The following is a 21,078-nucleotide window of genomic DNA, read 5'->3' on the forward strand; positions in this document are numbered from 1 at the left end:
GCCAAGGACCCCCTAGCTAAGAAAGAGATGAAGCAGGGACCCCCTACTCTATATTGTATAAAATTGTGTTTCAGATTAAAGTTTTTTTTTACTTAGTCTGCTCTTTTTTCCCTCTACACCTATAGCCTCTTTGCCAAAAATAGCAGATCTACAAGCTCTCAACGCCTCGCAGCGCGAGGCGTTGAGAGCTTGTAGATCTGCCATTTTTGGCTAATGTTCCCCTCAGAAAAGGAATTCTAGTGTTCAAGTGGTTAATGTAAAAAAACGAAATCCTATCACACAAAGATTTGGCGAACCCCCTATAGTGGAGTGCACATGTTTATAGGTTAGGGTGAAAGGATGTGTGGTGCTCACTATTATCTTGGGTCTAGACGTCATAGGTTCATCGTCTTCAGGAACTATACGGATGTAGAAGACAGCTGGGAAGATGAAGATGAGGCAGGGAGCAGATGTTGCACCTGGTCAGAGAATGAGAGAAGTTAAGCACTTAATATGATATTATATTTAAAAAAAAATGTTTTTACATTTTTTAATTTTCTATTAAAAAGGTGCGGTAAGTGATTTTGTTTTTGTTAATAAATAAATAAATAAATAAAGCTCTATATTCCGATAGTCATTTCTATAGATCATTCGTTCAGTAACAGTCTCTCCAGTTTGCAGTAAACAGAAAATACATTTTCAGGTGGGTCACCAATTTCATCCAATCTGGAAAGAGCACCTATTAATAAACTTCAATTTTATATTGTTACAATAAAAAAATTGTCTGCTCTTTTTTTTATCACTATCACTTCCAATTTCACCTAAACATGTATTTCCTGTTTACTAAAGAGCTAGAGAGACGGGGAGATCCCGTCTATAACAATGATAACTCTATCAGAATACAAGAGCTATTTAACACTTAGATTAACAACAACAAAAAAACACTTAGACCCCCTTTAAATCATTTTAAATTCTTGAAAATGTTCGCCTACAATGACATGGCCAAAATAGGGACGCCAGGTTAAAAACAGGCACAAATGGTTGTTGGAGTTCAAACACAGAACTGAGGTCACAACAGCAGCTGTGTGCTCTACTGACAGTGTGTGTCAAGAGTGTATGCAATACATATTTGTGTGTGTGTGTGTGTGTGTGTGTGTGTGTGTGTGTGTGTGTGTGTGTGTGTGTGTGTGTGTGTGTGTGTGTGTGTGTGTGTGTGTGTGCGTGCGTGCGTGCGTGTGTGTGTGTGTGCATGTGTGCGTAAGTGTGCACGTGCGCATGTGCATCCACGTGCTGTGAACAGTTCCGTGAACTCTGGAACAACACTATTGACTCTGTCCGTGTGTTTACCAGGCTGACGCAACACACACACACACGTCACAGCTTTTTAGTTTTCCTTTTAAGACGAGGTCAGAGGTATCAGAAGCTAAAACAAACCTGGCACCCTCAACCAGTGTTGGGCAATAACTTATAATATTACAAGGGATTAAAATAGCCAAAACAGTCTCTCGCGTGGAGCAGTGGTAAAGCGCCGGCCGACCACCGCGGAGGCTGATGGGTTCAAATCAAGCCCCCAGAACCCAGAGGTTGCATTGAAGCGCAATGGACATGCTGGTCGTTCATAGGTACTGCCGCTAAAAAACAGCTTGGGCCACTGTACATGAACGAGCGAAAGCGGTTTCGACCAATGGGCTCGACTCACGAGCTTGCGCACGGGGCTGAGCACCTCTGTGACACAAATCGCGTCGCAGAAGCCCCAAATAAGGCCTCGCCCATCACATTTCACAACCCGGAAGAAGGGGTGATTTCGGCCCATGCGCTGGGTGAGCAACTCAATGCAAGTGGATGGGAGGGGATATCCGGTGCCCTCTCTATTATTTTTAACTCTATGGTTCAAATCCACCGTGAAGCATCCGGCTTTGTCGAGCGTCCGTACGAATACGAACACAATTGGCCCGTGTTCGGGGAAGAGAAGCCGGGCGGGGAGGGTGATATTATTGGTCACTGCACACACTCCTACGGGCTGGGGGCGGCACCCGTCAGCAGGGCGTGTTGGGCGGGAGGAGTAGAAGGCTCTACATCCTCCCGGTGGGGGCTCCTCACTGACAGGTGAGTCAGTATAGGAGACAACAGCAGTGACAACACACACATATGTCACAGAATTAATTGTCATAACGACTAAATTGGGGAGTAAAAGGGGTAAAAAAAAGAAGAAGGCAAAAACTGTAATATATTACACACTAAAATATAGTATACATATACTGTATAGCATTGTATGCCATCAGATTTGAGAGTCTGCAGTGTGTTCAGTTTGGCTGATTGATTGGTGACTCCTCCTGTGATGTTAATCATTGTTCCAATAAAGTGGATTTAGTTCTAAAAGGAGCTGAAGGTGTTGTATCACTTTCTGGGAAGGAGAGGGGGGCGGGTAGCAAAAGTAATATAGTAATATAACAAGTAATATATCTAATTACATTTGATACAAAGTAATAAGTAAACTAATATCATTACTTCTAACATGCAAACCCTTCTATCTAATCTACTAATCTACTAATCTTCACCTGGTTGCCAGTGTGTAGAACAGCAGGAACAAATGACTAAAGCATAATAATTTGTTAATAATGTTGTGTGCTAATTGTTTAGGAAACCGCGTTAAGTGTTGGGGGGCTCCTTTCACACTGTTTCACAAATCGCACATTAGGACTTGACCAATGGCCACACAATATATTCCAGTCCTGAGGTGTTATTTTGCCTTAATCCACGAGCCCCATGCAAGCAGCAGCAGTTGGATGGCGGTACTACTAACCGATGATGCCGAAGATGCCCAGGATGCTGGGAGCAAAGATGACCAGCATGTTGATTATGCTGAGCAGAATGACGGCGATGGCGATGTGTCGCAGCCAGTTGAAGGTATTGCTGGGGAAAAACATATGCTGGATGGCCCTGCGCACCTGCAGGATGCAAACGTCACCAGATCATCAGCACACATACTTGATTTACATTTTACAAGTCAGACACTTATGGGTCAGCAACTCAGAGAGGGTACAAATGGAACCAACATTTGTACGCATATATATCAAATTGGGTTCCTTGAAATTAAAATGGTTTGGAATCACTGCTATAGCCTTGTCTCTTTTGGGGGTCCCTGGCATATATTTTCAAATGGGGGTCCGTGTGGGCTGATATGTATCAATTTGGGGGTCCTTGACGTGAAAAAGTTTGAGAAGCACTGATCTAAAGCAACTTAGTTAAGTGCCAGATCGGAATAAGCAGAGTAAGCACTAGTCAACAAACAACAAGGTAAATACAGTCACATACTGTAAGTAGTGAGTGCAGAGAGAACAAAGTATTGCCTCAAAGAACCTAAGATACCAGCTAAACAATAAATCTATCAAAATAACATTCTGTAACATGTAACGATTTATCGTAAATCGATTAAAATTGATTCAAACTGTTGACAATTTAATTTGATACAGAATGTATCGCGATGCAAACAGCAGAGGGCACGTTAAAAAAATAGGTTTCAGTCATTTGCTACTGTAGAGTAAAGAGGATAAGAGAATACACAGTATTGTTAAAAAAAAAAAAAAAAAAAAAAGAAAAAGAAAAGAGAAGAAAATTTTGTTCATTTGTCTGGAAAAAAAAATTGAGTTTAAAAAATTATGAAAATTGTATTGTGATATTAGTATCGTGATTCGAATCGTATCTTGAGTTGAGTGAATCCTTACATGCCTACATTTTGTACATCTGTAGTCAAGCAAAACAAAAAATAACAAAAGCATGTGGACAAGTAACCGAGACTGATCCGCATGGTATATATCTATACTCGAGCGCACAACACACCGTTGTGCGCTCGAGTTTGCTGACAAGCGACACATTGTACAACGGAGTCCCTGTGTATATATATATACATGTATTCAAAATGGCAGAGGCCACGTCTAACTTACAGGGAACAGCACAATGGGGACAGTCAGCGAGACGGCGGTGAGGACGGCCACTCTCACACACAGGATCAGAGTGTCGTAAGGGTCGATGCGACTGTACGTGTGCAGCAGCTCAGGCTCCACCTGACCTATGAGGATGGAAAGACACAACGTTTCATGGACACAATTCTCTTTATTCTGAATGGTAAATGGTGGGGTGCATTGAATCAACACCTTATGGTATTTTCGGAACACTGTAAAGCAGTGGTTCTTAAACATTTTAATTTCAATCGCCGAGTTCGATATACATTAGTACCCCATTGCCTTTTTTGTAGATGTGCTATTTTGGCAACTTTTAAGACAGTTTGAAAGTGAACGTGGTTATGTCTGTCAGTGGGTTTCATAAATATTGAACCTATGTATTGACAAGAGTGTTAAACCTGTGAGCTTTTGGCCTAGACCGTGGCGTCGCGGTCTAGGCACCCTGGTTGCAAATCCTTAATAGCAGTGTGCCGCGGGTTCGCGTCCCGTTCCCGTCGGCCTTTCCTGCATGTCTTCCCCCATCTCTCTCCCCATTCTTCCTGTCGACATACTTTCCCTGTCCCTCTCCAATAAAAACAATAAAAAAATACCAAAAAAAAACAAATCTTTAAACCTGTGAGCTTTGACTAAACCATAACTACATTGGAACACAGGTTCCTTTTTCCCCATTTCCTGAAAAGTAACGGTTGAGGACATTCTAAGGTTTCCTCCCGACAGCAAAGACATGCATTTGTGTCAATGAAAATGTCAATCAATCAGCAGGAGAGATATTGTGCTTTGAGCTTCAGGCAATACCTCTTGTCAAACAGTATTGTTCCACAAGTGCTATGCAAATAAGGTTACTAAATTATAAGTATATATATTATTGTGTTTAAGTGCTGTTAAACAATATAGATTCATTCACCACAAGAGGGAGCAAGGACCTTATCGTTTAGAAAGCAACACACGTCATTTTATCATTTGCTTCTGGCTTATCTGAAGAACAAGGGAACAAGGAACTGCACATGCAGTATGACTCCTTTTAGAAAGATGTGGTCTATTCTATGCTACGGTGTTATGCAAATAAGGATTATTATAATATTAGTTTATATTGTTGTTTAGAAGTGACGTGAAACAACTTAAATTCACCACAAGAGGGAGCAAGGACCCTATATCTACAAAGCAACACAAACCAAAGAATATGTCCTGGAACAACATACAGTGTAACCTCATATACCCTGTACTGTAGATATTGTCGCTGTTGGGCAGAAACCTTGTATGAGCAAAAACATAACTTTTCAGGAAATGGAAAGAATAACCTGTGTTCCAATGTAGTTATTATTCAGTCACAAGCTCTCGTAAATGCTTTTCATTGGTTAAATAATTATAAAACCCGCAGACAAACTTAATCACTTTCACTTACACCATCACAGTGAAACAGACAGACGTTGGAGCAACTTTCAACCATGTCATTATAGGTGAAGATTTTGAAAAATTGTCAAAATGGCCTATCTACAAGCACACAGCGTGTCACATCACGGCGCAACGTGAGTTTGTAGATAAAGGCCAGGGGGTGATATGCTCTTACCATAGAAGGTCAGGTAGCCAAAGAGGGCAGCCAGGAAGTACATGGTGTACATGACAAGAATGGATATATTAGACACCTGTTGCATCCTCTTCTTAGTGGGACTGAAACGACACACGCAGATAGACAGTTAGGGGAATAATGTCACAATTCTGCTCCACCATGTGTGGACTCCAGCTCAACAGAAAATGCATTTTCAGGTCGGGACACAAATTGTATTAAATCAGGAGAGAGAATGCCACAAAGGTCATTATCAGCTTCTGTTTTATAGTATTTCAGTTCCAATTTAGCGCGCTAATTTATTTTGTTTCATTACTTCCAATTTCACTTGTTTATCCTGTAGGATTTCTCTCTCCTGATACATTAGGTATATCCTCTATCCTGACCTGAAAATTGATTTTCTAAGCTCTTTAATAGAGACCTGTTACTGAACAAACACTCAATGAGTGCTATTGGAACATAGATCAATGTAACCCTTATTTTAGGCAAATAAAATAAACCCCCTTGAAGCTTAACCCATTAAGACCTGAATAAAAAAAAATCTACAAAAAAATATATTATTTTAAAGCGAACAACTCAAATCTTTGCTTCTGGGGGATCCCTGGAACTAAATATTTTGAGATGGGGGTCCGCGGCCAAATACATATAATTTTGGGGGTCCTTGACATGTAAAAGTTTGAGCACCACTGAACATACGTTTTTCAGAATGCTGTTGAGATTTAGAAGACATTTGTAGAATCAGCTTCAGGTCTTAATGGCTTAAGGAAACAGAGCAGGTACCACAGTGTGACACTGTAAATGAAGTGTGTCTTACTTGCGGAGCTCGGTGTAGATGGGTAGCACCTCTGGATGGCACACGAATGCAAAGGCCAGGATGGGAACGGTATACGCCGTCTGTAATGACATGCATGCACAAACATACGTCATATACTGTATCATTAGATGAGACACAACTGTAACAAGCCGTCTGTTTGCATGTAAAGTACAGTATGTCATTCTGTTTGTAATGACACAACACACCGTATCATCAAATCACAACACAAGTCCATGAAACTTCACATGCTATTTATTTATCATAAAGGATCATGAGACTGATTGATTAACTTTGGAAGTTTGTGTCAAAGTATTTCTATTCCCTCATTGTGTTTCCTTGGTGACATAAGATTACTACGTGAATTGATGTTGATGTTTGGCATTTTGCCCCAGTGGCATGTCTAGAGGGTGGCCTGAGGTGGCACGTACAGTACCACCCCTGGAATATGAGGTGCCACCCCAGGTGCCACCCCATTACACAGTTTGTGTGTTCGGAAATACGCCGGAGTGCCCCCGGGTGCTCTCTGGTACCACAATGGAAACAAGCCCCCCGGGGCTTTTTGTGTTAGACTTTTATCACGTTTATTTTTTTGGGGTTGTTCTATACTGTACTGCCGTAATGTTTTCAAACTTGTTAATAAAGTATTCAATAAATCAATCAATCAATCAGTCAATCAATCAATCAATAAATCATTTGGAATAACTGGTCGGAGCGGTGGCGGCTTGCTGGCTTTCTGAGCATCTGAACATTTGTGTCAACAATGGCGGTCGAATGAAGTTTCATTGCAAAATGTGATGGTCGTGGCTTCTTCTCTAGATGATGACGTGTCTACCTGTGAGTTCATGGTGAACATGCGCGGTGCGCAGTGGGAATCATCCTCAGCCTCGTGCACCAGGCCGTTGTGGGCGATGGCGGAGGCGTTCAGGTGGAGGTGTGCCGCCGTGGTGTTAGACGTGTACTCCTCGAATGGACAGGGAATCTGGAACTTCTTGTAGATAACCTGCAGAGAGACATGGACCACTTAAACCCTCGATACTTAGTAAACTGGACCCCATGGGTTGTCTCTGTACTTGGACTGCTTTTTTCTGACTACACCTATAATGTCTTTTGGCTTATGTTCCCCCCAGAACATGGATGCTGGGGTTCAAATGGTTAAAGGAGCACTTCACCCAATTTCAACGTTGTCTTCAGATAACGGTCCTCACTAATAAGATGCCACCATTCCAGTCTACTCACTCCGTGTCTCATTGGCGTGCTGTGGACAGTTCAGAAACCTGCCTACCAATGACATCATCGCTGGGGATTCCAAGCTAATAGAAACTACAGCCTTTCTCTTCCTGGAAAGCTAGCATGCTGAAATAGAAGCCATTGGTTCTCGCATCAATAAAGAGTAGAAATAAAGTTTAAAATCTTGTTCGAAATGTCCAAACCTGCCTACTGATGATGCCACTGGTAGGCAGGTTTCTGCACTGTCCACAGCCCTCCACAGAGTGAGTAGACAGATATGGTGGTATCTTATAATGAGCATTAGTGAGGAGAGGACCGATTATACCTGTGAAGATAGGTTGAACTAAAGTACTCCTCTAACCACCTATGTATGTCCTATTATATATGTTGTCGTTTGGCAGTGTCCCATGGTGAAAACAGCCAATCTACAAGCTTATAATGATACTGTATGCCCAAAATAGGGATGCCAGGTTGAGAGTGGATAAAGAGCAGGCATGGGGGGGGGGATGGTGTCAGAGAAAACAAACGGCAGCTTTCGGAGATCAGCCACACATGAAGAGGTAGACTAACTCATGGAAAAGGGCGATTTAACGCAAAAGCTTAATTTACATGCCGTAGCATATTGGTGTAGCTTGCCGGAACAAACTGTTTTTCAAGCTATCAACGCATCGCGATGCAACACGTCGTTCGCTTGGAAAAAAAACGTCCGTCCGCCCCCCCCCCCCCCCCCGGCAAGTCACACCGTTGTGCGATGTAGTACATTAAGCCAAAGGGGAGGTGAGCGAGGGTGGCTCAGAAAAAAAACCATTTCACGGCAGATTAGTGTGAGTCAGTCTCAAGCACTTTGGTTTCCTTCTCCCTTTGATGTCCTATAATAAGCAGCTCTAACATTCCTCTATCAACCCGAGCCCGAATACCACATACTGCTGCAGACAGCGCTGTGTAGTGGGATTAAAAAGTGATGCCAAATCAGACAAGTCAGCAAAAAAACACACACCCCATACAGAGCAGCAGTCCGTGACGAATGCCTGCCTGCCTGCCAGGCATACGGCCAGTGTTGCCAGACTCTGTGACAGAAACAAGCAACCAGGTCTAGGAAAACAAGCCCAAAAGAAGCGACTATGGGCCACATGAGCACTTTAAACATACATAAGCGATTTGAAAATAGCAGATCTACAAGCTCACAACGCGTCGCGTTGTGAGCTTGTAGATCTGCTATTTTCAAATAAAATCTTGGGGGGAAATTACAATAAGCAGACCTGGCAACACTGCATACGGCCATGCACCATGCACTCACTGCAGTGAGGAAATGCCCCGTTATGCTTGGTTTCGCGCCGGTGTTGTCGCGCTACCGGTGCTGAACAGTAAACTAGGTACATTTACTCGAGTGCTGTGCTTCTTTTTGAGTATCTGTACTTGACATGGGTATTTATTTATTTATTTATTTCAACAACAAAACATTGGAAGCTTATGACTTTCACAATTTCATTCCACTACATTTCAACGACAATTATTCTGCCCCACAAAGCCAAAGTGCAGTAACTACGTTTTTGGACACACTGACTTATTTGTGTATCCCAAATGTCAAATTACCCTTTGTGATTTGGGGGGTGGAAATAATTACCTCAAGAACAGCTATACAATTAGTGTAATATCACTTATTTGCTGATAACCCATCTTGAAGACAAATTGAAGCACTTTTAAACCCTTTTATCAGTTAATTTGTTTTGCATGGTTACTGCACTTTGGCTTCGTAGGGCGGTATTGTTCTTCTGACTCCCACTACATTTCTAGGAAGGGAGCCAGACTTACAAAAATACATTATGAATAATCACTGCCCACCACTGCGGACAGAGGAAGCGCTAGCATGCAGCCACTTACTGCGGAGAGGAAGAAGACCATGCAGCTGAGGGAGAAGCCGCTGGTGTAGCCCAGGTAACCTGTGGACAGGGAATAAATGGCAGCTTTTAAACATCACAGCTCATAATAAATACATTCATAATTGGACATTGAACTTGTGGAAGGAAACACGACTAGTGGAATCACTGTACTAGAAAGATGAAAGAGGCTTTGGAAATGACTGCTGTCGGGCAGAAACCTCTTATCTCCATATTTTAACTTTTTTAAAACGTTTTTTTCCCGTAAATGAATACTACAAGTGTCACACAAACTCTTGTAGATCTGCTATTTTTGAATTTGAATCCTGAAAAGTGAATAGACATTAACGAAATGTTAATGTCGAGATTGTACCAGAGGGTCCCCAGATTTTTTGGGGGGAAATGTTTGAAAAATATCAAAAATGAACGTTTTGAATAATTTGGATAATTCGTTTGCTTAAATCTTCTCTTCTGGTGGTCCCTGGCAGAAAACATTCTCAGACGGGGGTCGGTGGCCAATTACATATGAATTTGGGGGTCCTTGACATGAAAAGGTTTGAGAACCACTGCTTTAGAGGTGACATGAGAACAGGGAGTTGGTTGTACTCACCAAGCTGTTTCATCAGAGCCAGGGGCAGGATGATGCTGGCAGAGACCATGATGACCAGGTAGTTGCCATTCAGATACCACAGACTGGAATGTAATTCAAAAAGTGAAGTGATTATTCTAGATTCACACATGAAGGGAAATATTTGTGATATATATTATATCACAATAATAATAATATACATTTTTGATAATGAAATGATACTTTCTATTTTATTAATTTGTTCCTTGCATATTCCTTACACGCACATGAACTTTTCCATGATATTCAAAATGTTTGACGAGCACCTGTAGTGTAGTGTACAATGTTGGTGCACTCAACAATAACAAAACAGACGAGAGCAATGTAGACAGAACATCACATTTAAGGTGAAAGAGTGTGCATATACCCTCTCTTTTGTATAAAAGTATAGGAACCAATAAACTACTTTCAACCTGGCATCCCTATTTTGGGCATAATAGTAAGGGCAGATTTACACACATTTTCAAAGAATTTCAAAAGTCTTTGAAAATAGCAAAACATTGTTGTGAGCTTTTACATCGGCTATCTTCGTCACTCGACACCGTCGCACGACAAAGTATAAAACCGGGCTTGGGCATTAATAAGCGATTAATATCCAGCCTGCAAAACTGATGACGGAAAATCTTTGTTGCATAAGGCAAAGCGTTATTGCATAAGGAGACATTTTTGTTGTTGCATAAGTCTGGTGATTTGTGTGACAACTCAAGAGGCACGTCGGCAAGAGTGACGGTGACATATACGTGTACGTGACACCGACACTGTCAGTGACTCTTATGTCACACCACACCACCCCCCCCCCCCTTCCCCCCAACCCAAACAACATCAAATAGAAGCTAAGCAGCCATAACCCATCCAGACACACTGTAATATCGCCCCTTCACAGGCCTTCCAAACATTCTGGGCCCTCTTGAAGCCATTGACCTCACAGAGGTTCTGGAGCGGGGTGGCCGAGGCGAGGCGAGGTTTATTTGAACATGTTCACAGCGTACATTTCAACACCAATGCAGTTCACAGTGCTTTACACAAAACATTTGAGCATGAATCCATCACTACAGCAAAATAAACACATTATGAAAGGACATTTGGATCTAATAAAAATAAAAACTAGGGGAAAAAGAGGGGGGGAAAGAAAGAAAGACTAGACTAGACTTCTTTTTTGCTTTTTGCTTAAAATAACTGAGACTTGTAGCAGACCTGCAGTTTTCTGGGAGTCTGTGGTGGTGCATAAAAACTGTATGCTGCTTCTCTACGTTTGGTTCTGATTCTGGGGAGAAAAACCTCACCTGTCCCAGGTGACCTGAGAGGCGTGGATGATTTGTGATACAGACCAGAAATGTGTTTCATCATTTCACCATTCAATGCTTTAGAACACAGAGTAGGCTATGCACCTCCATTCAGAGACACAGACACACTTAACCACATTGAATTTCACTTTTAAAAAAAATGTATCGCAAAAAAGTTGGTCATGACGCATCGTGCGCTTGTAGATTAGCTTGTTCAGGTACTTTTGTATGACGATGTAGGACATTCATTTACGAAAAAACGTTTTAAATACGGAGATACAAGGTTTCTAGCCCGACTGCGGCGATATGTGTCTTATGATGACATACAGTACTTATAACACCATGGTTAAGCACTCTCACAGGCAGTGTGTGTTCAGCCTAGAGGTTTAAAAGGCAAGACCACTTTGGTCTGAGGTTTGGGTTGTGTAGTTACCTTGCCATGATTTAACTCCAAAGGTGGACAAGAAATCTAAAATAATTACTCCATTGAATAGAAATTCATAATTCAAAATATGCTCCTCAATGACTTGCATTGTACGATTTAACAGCTCTCAAAGTCACTCTTTTAGCACGTAAACGAACAAAGTTGATTCAGACAATATAGAACTTCACCAAACCCAGTGCTGTTTTTTTAATAAAGATGTCAACTTCCTGTCGATTTTACTGTTTGAAGATCCGGATCCGGATCCAAATCCGCAAATCCAGTCCGGGTTTTCCTAATAAAAATAGCTAAATCAAAAGGAAGTTGACAATTCTATTAGAAAAAAAGTACTGGGTTTGGTGATGTTCTATATTGTCTGAATCAACTTTGTTTGTGTTCGTTATGTGCTAAAAGAGTGACTTTGAGAGCTGTTTTGCCATACAATGTAAGTCAATGAGGAGTATATTTATAATTATCAATTTCTAATCAATGGAGCAATTATTTTTGATTTCTTGTCCACCTTTGGAGTTACATCATGGCAAGGTAACTACACAACCCAAACCTCAGACCAAAGTGGTCTTGCCCTTTAAACCCCCTCACTGGGCTCATGTTGTCTCTCAAATCCTGGCTATTGCAGACTAGTTGTGACATAATAGCCCCCGGGGTTATGATGTTGAGCCAGTTTATTCTTAACCCTCTCAACAACGATCGCCTCGCTACTGGATCCATTGATCCACTTGATCTGTGCAGGGCTCAAGTGCACTGGGGGATGTGGGGGGGTGGGTGGGGTGCAGAGGGCATGTCCCTTGACAGCAGAGGAAGTCCCATGTCCTTTGTAGGAGCCATCGGTCAGCGGGGTCAAGGTGATCCGTTTTCATTAGAGCCGTGGTGGAAGGTAACCAAGTAAATGTACTTAATTAGTGTACTTAAAGGACCACGTCACCCATTTTCAACCTTCATATAATTGGTCCTTACTAATGCTCATTATAATATGGTACCATTTTTGGCTACTGGCTCTGTGTCTCAGTGGAGGAAACCCGCCCACCGGTGACATCATCGGTATGTGGTAGTGGTTTGGTCATTTAAAATCAGATTTCAAATGTTTTATTAAATGTGTGTATTAATGCAAGAACACTGGCTTCTATTATAGCATATACTAACTTTCCTTGAACAGTTTCTATTAGTTTGGATTCTGCACCGATGATGTCACTGGTGGGTTTCTGTCCACAGAGACAATGGACCAACTATCTGAAGATAGATTGAAAATGGTTGAAGTGGTCATTTAAGCACAGTTTTGAGATACTTTTAGTTTACTTGAATATTTCCCCTTTTCTCCTTTTTTCTGGTTTAAACTTCTACTCCATTACATCTCAGAGGCAAATATGCACTTTTTGCTCCACTACACAAGTTACTTATTTAGATTTAGATGTTTTATTACAAAACATACCTTAACCACTTAAGCCTTTTTATAACCATTTTATACTTTGGCTATTTTCAATCTACAAACTCACACACATCGCGACTCATTTGTTATCCAATGAATACATTCTATTGCGCGTGCAGTCTTTTTCTAAACCTGCCTGACCACAGTCTAGCAACAAAGTTGTATTCCCAATAAATCTATATGAATAGCATTAGAGGATTATCCCCTATTGCTATAAATATGTTTATATTAGAATATAACAGCTCAGTGGCCTTGTGTTTAGAGTGTCCCACCTGACACAGGGAGGTCACGAAGGGTTCAATCCCCGGCCAAGTAATACCAAAGATTACCAGTGGTGGAAAAAGTACTCAAATGTTTTACTTAGGTAAAGGTATCGATACTGCAATGTAGAAGGACTCTGTTACAAGTAAAAGTCCGGAATTCAAAATGTACTTGAGTAAAAGTACAAAAGTATTGGTATCAAAATGTACTTAAAGTAGCAAAAGTAAAAGTACTAAAATGTTTGAAAATAGCAGATCTACAAGCTCACAACGCGTCGCGATGCGACGCGTTGTGAGCTTGTAGATCGGCTAGTTTCAAATAGCCTAGGTATAAAATAGGGCTAAAGTGGTTAATGTGTGTTTTATAATGTAATAATGTATATCTGCAAAGTAACTAGTAACTAAAGTTTTCAAATAATTGTAGTGGAGTAAAAGTACAATATTTTCATCCGAGATGAAGTGGAGTAGAAGTAAAAGTATAGACAATTGGAAATACTCCAGTAAAGTAAAAGTACCTCAAAATTGTCCTTAAGTACAGTACTTGAGTAACTGTACCTAGTTACTTTACACCACTGTGTAGGGCGGTGCACAATATTAGCTTCCCACAGACGGACAGACAGACAGACAGACAGACAGACAGACAGACAGACAGACAGACAGACAGACAGACAGACAGACAGACAGACAGACTCACGGACAGGGGGTGGGGGGGGTGTACGTCTTGTACATCGTGTGACTTGCTAGCGTCATGTCCATGAGGTGTACTTGTACATCAAGCTGCCTCACATTAAGGGAACAGGAGAAAGGCTCCTCCTGACCTTATGGGGCCACATGGCATGGTGAACCATTGGTTCCCAAGGCTACAAACGTATTTACAATAAACACCTTGTCGAGCATCACGCTCGACGTCATACCCTGACAGATAACACTGAAATAACACTCGTCTCACTGCAGCTGTCATGCGTCCTCGTGCATTCACCACATGGAGACGTGTTGCTACTGGACACATTCACGTTCAAATTATTTGTGTTTGTTTTGTTGTTTTGCAGGCGTGTAGGGGTGCGCTACTTAAATACCACTTAAACCCTAGTTGACCCAGGCAGGTCCCCTCGGGGCTCTATACTATACTATGGGTCCTCTCCTTTTTGCCCTCTAAACCAACAAATCTCTTTGCCGAAAAGAGACAATCTGCAAGCTCGCAATGCCTTGCGTTGAGACACGTGGTGGTGAGCTCGTAGATCTGCAATTTTTTGCTGAATGTTCATCCCAGAGTAGGGACAGTAGGGTTCAACTGAATAATCAAACTACCGTAATTTTCGCACTATAAGCCGCACCTGAATATAAGCCGCAGCAGCTAAATTGAATGATTTGTACATATATAAGCCGCACTGGACTATAAGCCGCGGGTGTAAAATCCCTAGATTTAGGAGGTCCCCTAGTGGCCGTTAGCTATAAAAATCCATAGATAAGCCGCACCGTTATATAAGCCGCAGGGTCGAAAAATGGGAAAAAAGTCGCGGCTTATAGTCCGAAATTTACGGTAATCCATTTTTTATTTTATTTTTCTCCAAAAAGTATTTAAAAAAAAAACTTGATCAACCAAAACATAAATCGCTAAGAAAACAATCGATAGTTGCAGCGGCTATAAGACCCCCCCGCGCCCCCCCATGTTTGGCATGAATCCACGTACCCTCCTCCCCCTTACAGTCCAGAGTGAGAGGTCTAATCTATCTGCCACCCACACCACATCACAGGCTATTTAAAGGACATAAACACAGTTGTCTCCTTCTGTTCTGGAACTCTGACGCCATGGAGGGGTTGGAAACCCCAGAGGCGTGGTGGAAGAAGAACTCTGATTTTTTTTTTCTATTACAGCTCTATTATGTTTTTTTTTTTTGCGTGAATAAAGTTTTTATTTTGTCCAATGTGTATGGTAGAGAATGTTAATACAATACAACGTATATATATATATTTGGTCTCCCTGTTCTATTGAGACACAATCCTGTTTCTGGCTTGACACACATTTTGAATTTCTCCCCAGAGCAAGCAGGCAGGCTCTGTTAGTTCAGTGGTAAAACAAAAATAGCACTTGTGTAGGAGACAGGACCGTTACAGAATGCAGCTTTAAGTAAAAGTAGCAATGCCACCATGTAGAACCATGCCACCACAAGTAAAGGGTAACGTAAAAGTACCTCAAAGGTGTGCTTATAAGTTGAGTACTTGAGTAAAGGTACTTAGTTAATTTCTACCCCTGGTGGCTGGCTTCTGTAGAACTGTGTGTCTGTGACCACCAGGCTGCTAGCCGTTATACTTGACCTCTGAGGTTGGCACCCCTGTCTCATCAGCTGCTGCTGTCATTTAAGCATACACACACACACACGTGTGTGTGTGTGTGTGTGTGTGTGTGTGTGTGTGTGTGTGTGTGTGTGTGTGTGTGTGTGTGTGTGTGTGTGTGTGTGTGTGTGTGTGTGTGTGTGTGTGTGTGTGTGTGTGTGAATGAGACAAGTTTTTCCTTACTGGTGCTAATATTTCGTTTGTGTGTTCATTTCATTGTATGCTAATGTTCTGTTTATATTGCGTTGTTTTGCCTTTTGTTTTGAACCTGTACAGCACTTTGGTTGACCTGGTCATGTTAAATGTGCTATATAAATAAAGTTTGAGTTGAGTTGAGTTGAGATGAGTGTGTCGGTTTAGCACCCTGCATAGTAAAACATTTGTGGCATTCAGGGGTTCCCAAAAAGATCACAAAGGCCGTGCAGGTAGACCACATGACATGCCCCTAAAAAATAATAATTACAATATAAAACAATATATGTATAAACAAAAATCACAAAACTATTTTTTTTGGCATCTGCCACTTGGATTTCGGTTATTTGATAGATTGACATCAAGAAGGGCATGTTAGCTCCCTTCACGGCTTCTATAATAGGCAAACCCGCGATGCAATGCTTTGTTTTCTAGAGTGTTGCGCGCAAACGTCAGTATTATTATAAAGTTATATAAAAATGTGCGGGGCAAAGAACTCAAAAACCTACCACATCCATACAGAATGGGAAGGCTAGGCTACGCCCCCCCCCCCCCCCCCCACACACACACACACACACACTATTTCCCATTCCAAAGCCCCCTCAGGTACATCTTTTCAGCAATGGGATAATAATGTTTTGGATGCGGTTACATCTTGTTGAGCTGATCATTTTAGAAGTGGTTCTAAAGTAAAAAAAAATGTGGGCACCCCTGAAAAAAATATTATTTGTAGGTTTGTAGGCTGAGAGTTCATTTAAAGTTTAAATGAACTCTCAGACCTACAAAGAATATTTTTTTTCAGCATTACTGCTTTATTTCAATACCTACAGTGAGACAGAGAGACAGGAAAGGTGGACAAAGAACAGGGTAACGACACACAGCAAACAGTCCAGCCGACCAGGAGTCAAACCGGCGACACAAAGAAGCCATTTGGAAGCCATGTGGTATGCACCCCAACTATTCAGCCATCAGGTCGCACCGTCCTGCAAGTAATTTGTTCTATCTAGTGGATAAGTGTTTCCTAAACGTTGCCAACGTTGGTGGGTTGAGGGGGAGGGGGGGGAGGCAATGCTGCCACATGAGCCTGCCAACTCCAGGGCTTGTTTTTAGATTTGGCCAGGTGAGTTAGGCTGGGTCCACTTCAGTCATGCAAGCCCCCATGTGCAGTACCTTAGTAGGTATGTCTTTGTGGAGTGGAACACATTCCCCGTTACTTTCCAAAACCCCGGGCCCCTCCTTTTGCTCAGCCAATAACCAGCCACCAACGTAGTCACACCCCTGCTTTGGATTCATGGGTGGTGACACCAAGGTTTCCGCTACGCATTTTTTATGGCAGGCCTACGTGACTGTCAAGATTGTGTTTCTCCGGGCCAAAATGTTAAATTGATCAGCCGTAATGTGTGCGTGTTTGCAGATACACGTGTGTGTGCACCACTCTGCTGATGGCGACACCTCGGCGCGGCACTTCTTTTCAACACCGTGCTGTTCCTGCGTTTATCCTAAAGCATATATCTATTCCATCATGCAGAGGTGTAGCTTGCCAAAAAGAACTGAATGTATGTCAGGACAGACAAGTAATCTAGTATTTACATGCTATGAATAGATCTGCTCTTTTTGGTACACAATACCGTGATACTACAGAGCATAAACCAAGTAAGCTTGAGCCTGTTTCGGGCGTGGCATCGCATTCAACCTTTAGAGCCTACATGATCAGCCTTCTTTTTTGTTTCTGTCATGTTTACGGTTTCACGATGCCAAGGAAGTTTCATTAAGTACTTCCATGATCACTTTGATCGTAGCAACTCGCTCATTGCAACAAAGTGATGAATGATGTCATTTTGTGACATGCTACATGCATATGAGTACAAGACATAACACCACAGAATTAGCTACAGACTGTATGTACACTCATAAAAAATACTTTAAATTTATGGTTGTAAACCTACGTACCGATATTGTAATGTTGTGTTACTTTATTTAATATCTAGTTATTAATTATATAAATAATTATAATAATAAAAAGAAAAGTATTAAATAAACATTTTTCAAATCGGCCATGGTGGCCGGGAATATTCATATTTAACGGACAATTAAGATTGTATATGCCAATGACTGACATATACCGGCAAATGGAAACCTTGGGTGACACTGGTCCAAACCTCCCCATGCTCAGTGTCAGGTTAGTCACGTAGTTTGATTTATGCTTTGTCACCTAGGGCTGGGCAATATATGGATATTATATCAATTGTTAGAAGACTAGATATTGTTTGGGATGTTGGATATTTAAGTTTTGTCAACGGGGTGCCCACCGGACAGTTTTGTCAACGGGGGGGGGGGGGGGGGGAGAAAAAAAGGACGCTCTGCTTCTAAATTCCGCCGATTTTCGCCGTTTTTTTTTCTTACGCTGTTAGATAAAGCCCCCAAGGTTGGTGCCCTGTGCTGCTGCGCTGATTTTATCCGTCAGATTGGGACGTTCACGGCATATTTTGCACCATTACGGTGCGTTCATCATCGGTGACGAGTGCCTCTAACAGCCGCTGCTGGCTGCGTGCACGCAGCGAGGCAATGCGAGGCGATGCGAGGCGACGCGAGTCATATCTCTACCCCTGTGCCTAATGGCTGTACATGGGGCCGACGGGTGCTTTAGAGTGATTGTGTGAGTGTGGCTTCAGGAAGTAAATTCCTAGCCTCGATGTCCAGGCTTTTATTTTTTAGTTTTGCTAAAAAATAAAAGCTTGGAAATTCCTGTCCCAGCTGTTGGTGCGCAAAAGCGCCTCGCGTCGCCTGATGTGGTGCGCATTTTTTATTTTGGGTGCGCATGCGCACCTGCGCACCAGTTATGTGCACCCCTGCCTATAATGACATGCCCAATATAGGGAGACCAAGTGTAGAGAGGTTGTAAAGAGGTGTAGAGACAGTGGCGTAACGCAGAACCGCGGGGCCTCCCCGCGGGAGTTTCACATGAGGCCCACGCACAACCTAAAAAAAATCGGGTCTAATTCAGGTCTAACTCGGTCTAATTCGGGTCTAATTCGGTTCTATTTGACCAATATAAATCAACTTTTTTCTTTTTTTTTCTGTAAAAATATTTGTATCAGCGCAGGCGGGGCCCCCCCTGCTGGTGGCCCCCCCGCACCGCATCGCTTGCTACCCCTCCGTTACGCCACTGTGTAGAGAGGTTATTAGAGTGGAAGGACAGTACTCACTCAGAGGTGGGGTCTGCTTTCAGGAACGCTTGAATGACCAGTGGTAACTCGGACTTCACAATGTAGAGGTAGCTGGACATGGCTGGAACAGAAACAGTGCATGTGAACGTGTATCCAAACATACTCAAACACACAGGTGACCATGCTGTCTTGTTTACAGGGACCATTAGTGGATATCTGTGTGTGTGTGTGTGTGTGTGTGTGTGTGTGTGTGTGTGTGTGTGTGTGTGTGTGTGTGTGTGTGTGTGTGTGTGTGTGTGTGTGTGTGTGTGTGTGTGTGTGTGTGTGTGTGTGTGTGTGTGTGTGTGTGTGTGTGTGTGTAAGAATCTGCAGTTAGAACTGCTGATTCACTCCCAATTTTCCACCGTAATCTGAAGACATTACATTACAGTCATTTAGCAGACGCTTTTATCCAAAGCGCTTCTAAAAACAAGCAACTAAGAGTATACCTAGAGCTAAGGTAATAGTGCAATATATCAGCTACCTAGTTTCTTAAACAGATGAGACACCTCTTCAGACTCCACCTTAGCCCATAGCACTTGACCTATAGTCTTGACGGCCATGCAGACTTATTATGCTAAATGTAATTTAGATAGCATGTTATTTAAATAGATGCTAGGTTCATTGTTTACCTGGTATCCTATAGTTTCAATGTACAGATTTGTGTTTTGATAGTATATTGTTCAGACTGATGCGAGGTTGGTTTCCCTCATCCTACATTACTGAGGCGCTACACTGTCTCTCTTGCTTGTTGTAAGTCGCTCTGGATGAGAGTGTCTGCTAAATGCCTAAGTCGTAAATTGTAATAGTAAATTGACCAAGGTAGCACACGCAGTCATGCACATCCAAAAGAGAATTGGTGCAGGATAAAAAAGTAGATAGTACAAGAAAATAACTTTTCAACCCGTGTCATTTTTGTCAGGTACATACTGATTTTTCAGTTGTTTTATCTTTATCCCACGATTTTGTAACCCATTTTTTTTCACCCAGTGCCGATTGCCTATGTAATCCTGGGCGCTACTCTCCCTCTGCCAGCCTAGGGAGAGCCCAGAACTGAGCTCATGCCTCCTTCAATGCACGAGGAGCTAGCAAGCCACTTCTTATCCACTTATGAGATGTAATTTGACTTTGGGAGCAGCAAGAACGGTGTGTGGATATTCTGCTATGTTTGTGTATGGTAGCAATACATATTTCTAGTAGGATAGTGGCCAAGGCTCATACAGGGCTTGCATTGTACCCCACACTGAGAGATGGCCTTTATTGTCACCGGGGGCAAGGCAACGCCGTGAATACTGCTCTATTATGTATTGCAGTGTATACAGTATTATTATAACCATTTATTATATAATCATCTATTAACCCATTTAGATCGGGAACGTATCTGTGTCATTTTTAGATTTCTTTGGCTATTCAAAAATAGCAGATCTACAAGCTCATAGTGCGGATTTTGAAAAATCGTGAAAATGTGTGCAAATCTTTGAATATATACTTTTTTAAAGCTAACATTTGTAACTCAAATCTTTGCTTCTGGGGGATTCTACAAATGTCTTCTAAATCCTATAGTGTTTTGAAAAACATATGTTTCTATATCAGTGGTTCTCAAAGTTTTTCATGTCAAGGACAAAAAGTTATATGTATTTGTCCGCGGACCCCCATCTCAAAATATGTTGTAAAAGGGACCCCCCCAGAAGCAAAGATTTTAGTCAAAAATGTTCCCTTTAAAAATACATATATTCAAATATTTTCACAAATGTTCACGATTTTTCAAAAATAGCAGATCTACAAGCCCAAATAAATCTTAAAATGACACACAGATGCGTTCCCGGTCTTAAAGGGTTAAGGTAAGTGATATGCAACCCAACAGGACAGGGTCATAACTCACTGTGT

The 21,078-nt window shown here is 41.9% G+C and overlaps 1 protein-coding gene across 5 annotated transcripts in view; it reads right to left on the bottom strand.

The window, feature by feature from the left end:
- slc38a3b (solute carrier family 38 member 3b) overlaps positions 1-21,078 on the bottom strand; it is a 271,863-nt gene that overhangs the window by 220,231 nt on the left and 30,554 nt on the right. For all 5 annotated transcript variants that reach the window (XR_014601213.1, XM_084063414.1, XM_084063413.1 and 2 more), the window contains 9 exons: positions 19,192-19,273; positions 10,034-10,116; positions 9,428-9,486; positions 7,152-7,319; positions 6,320-6,399; positions 5,509-5,609; positions 3,924-4,048; positions 2,783-2,927; positions 355-458 (listed from right to left, as the gene is read on the bottom strand). Coding sequence is in view for 4 of the 5 variants with exons in the window: in XM_084063414.1 (XP_083919540.1) it covers positions 355-458; positions 2,783-2,927; positions 3,924-4,048; positions 5,509-5,609; positions 6,320-6,399; positions 7,152-7,319; positions 9,428-9,486; positions 10,034-10,116; positions 19,192-19,273 (947 nt within the window). In the remaining variant the exon portion in view is untranslated. The remainder of the gene's footprint in view (positions 1-354; positions 459-2,782; positions 2,928-3,923; positions 4,049-5,508; positions 5,610-6,319; positions 6,400-7,151; positions 7,320-9,427; positions 9,487-10,033; positions 10,117-19,191; positions 19,274-21,078) is intronic.

This window comes from Gymnoscopelus microlampas (genome assembly GCF_963454915.1).
Source record: "Gymnoscopelus microlampas genome assembly, chromosome: 7".
Lineage (NCBI taxonomy): Eukaryota > Metazoa > Chordata > Actinopteri > Myctophiformes > Myctophidae > Gymnoscopelus > Gymnoscopelus microlampas.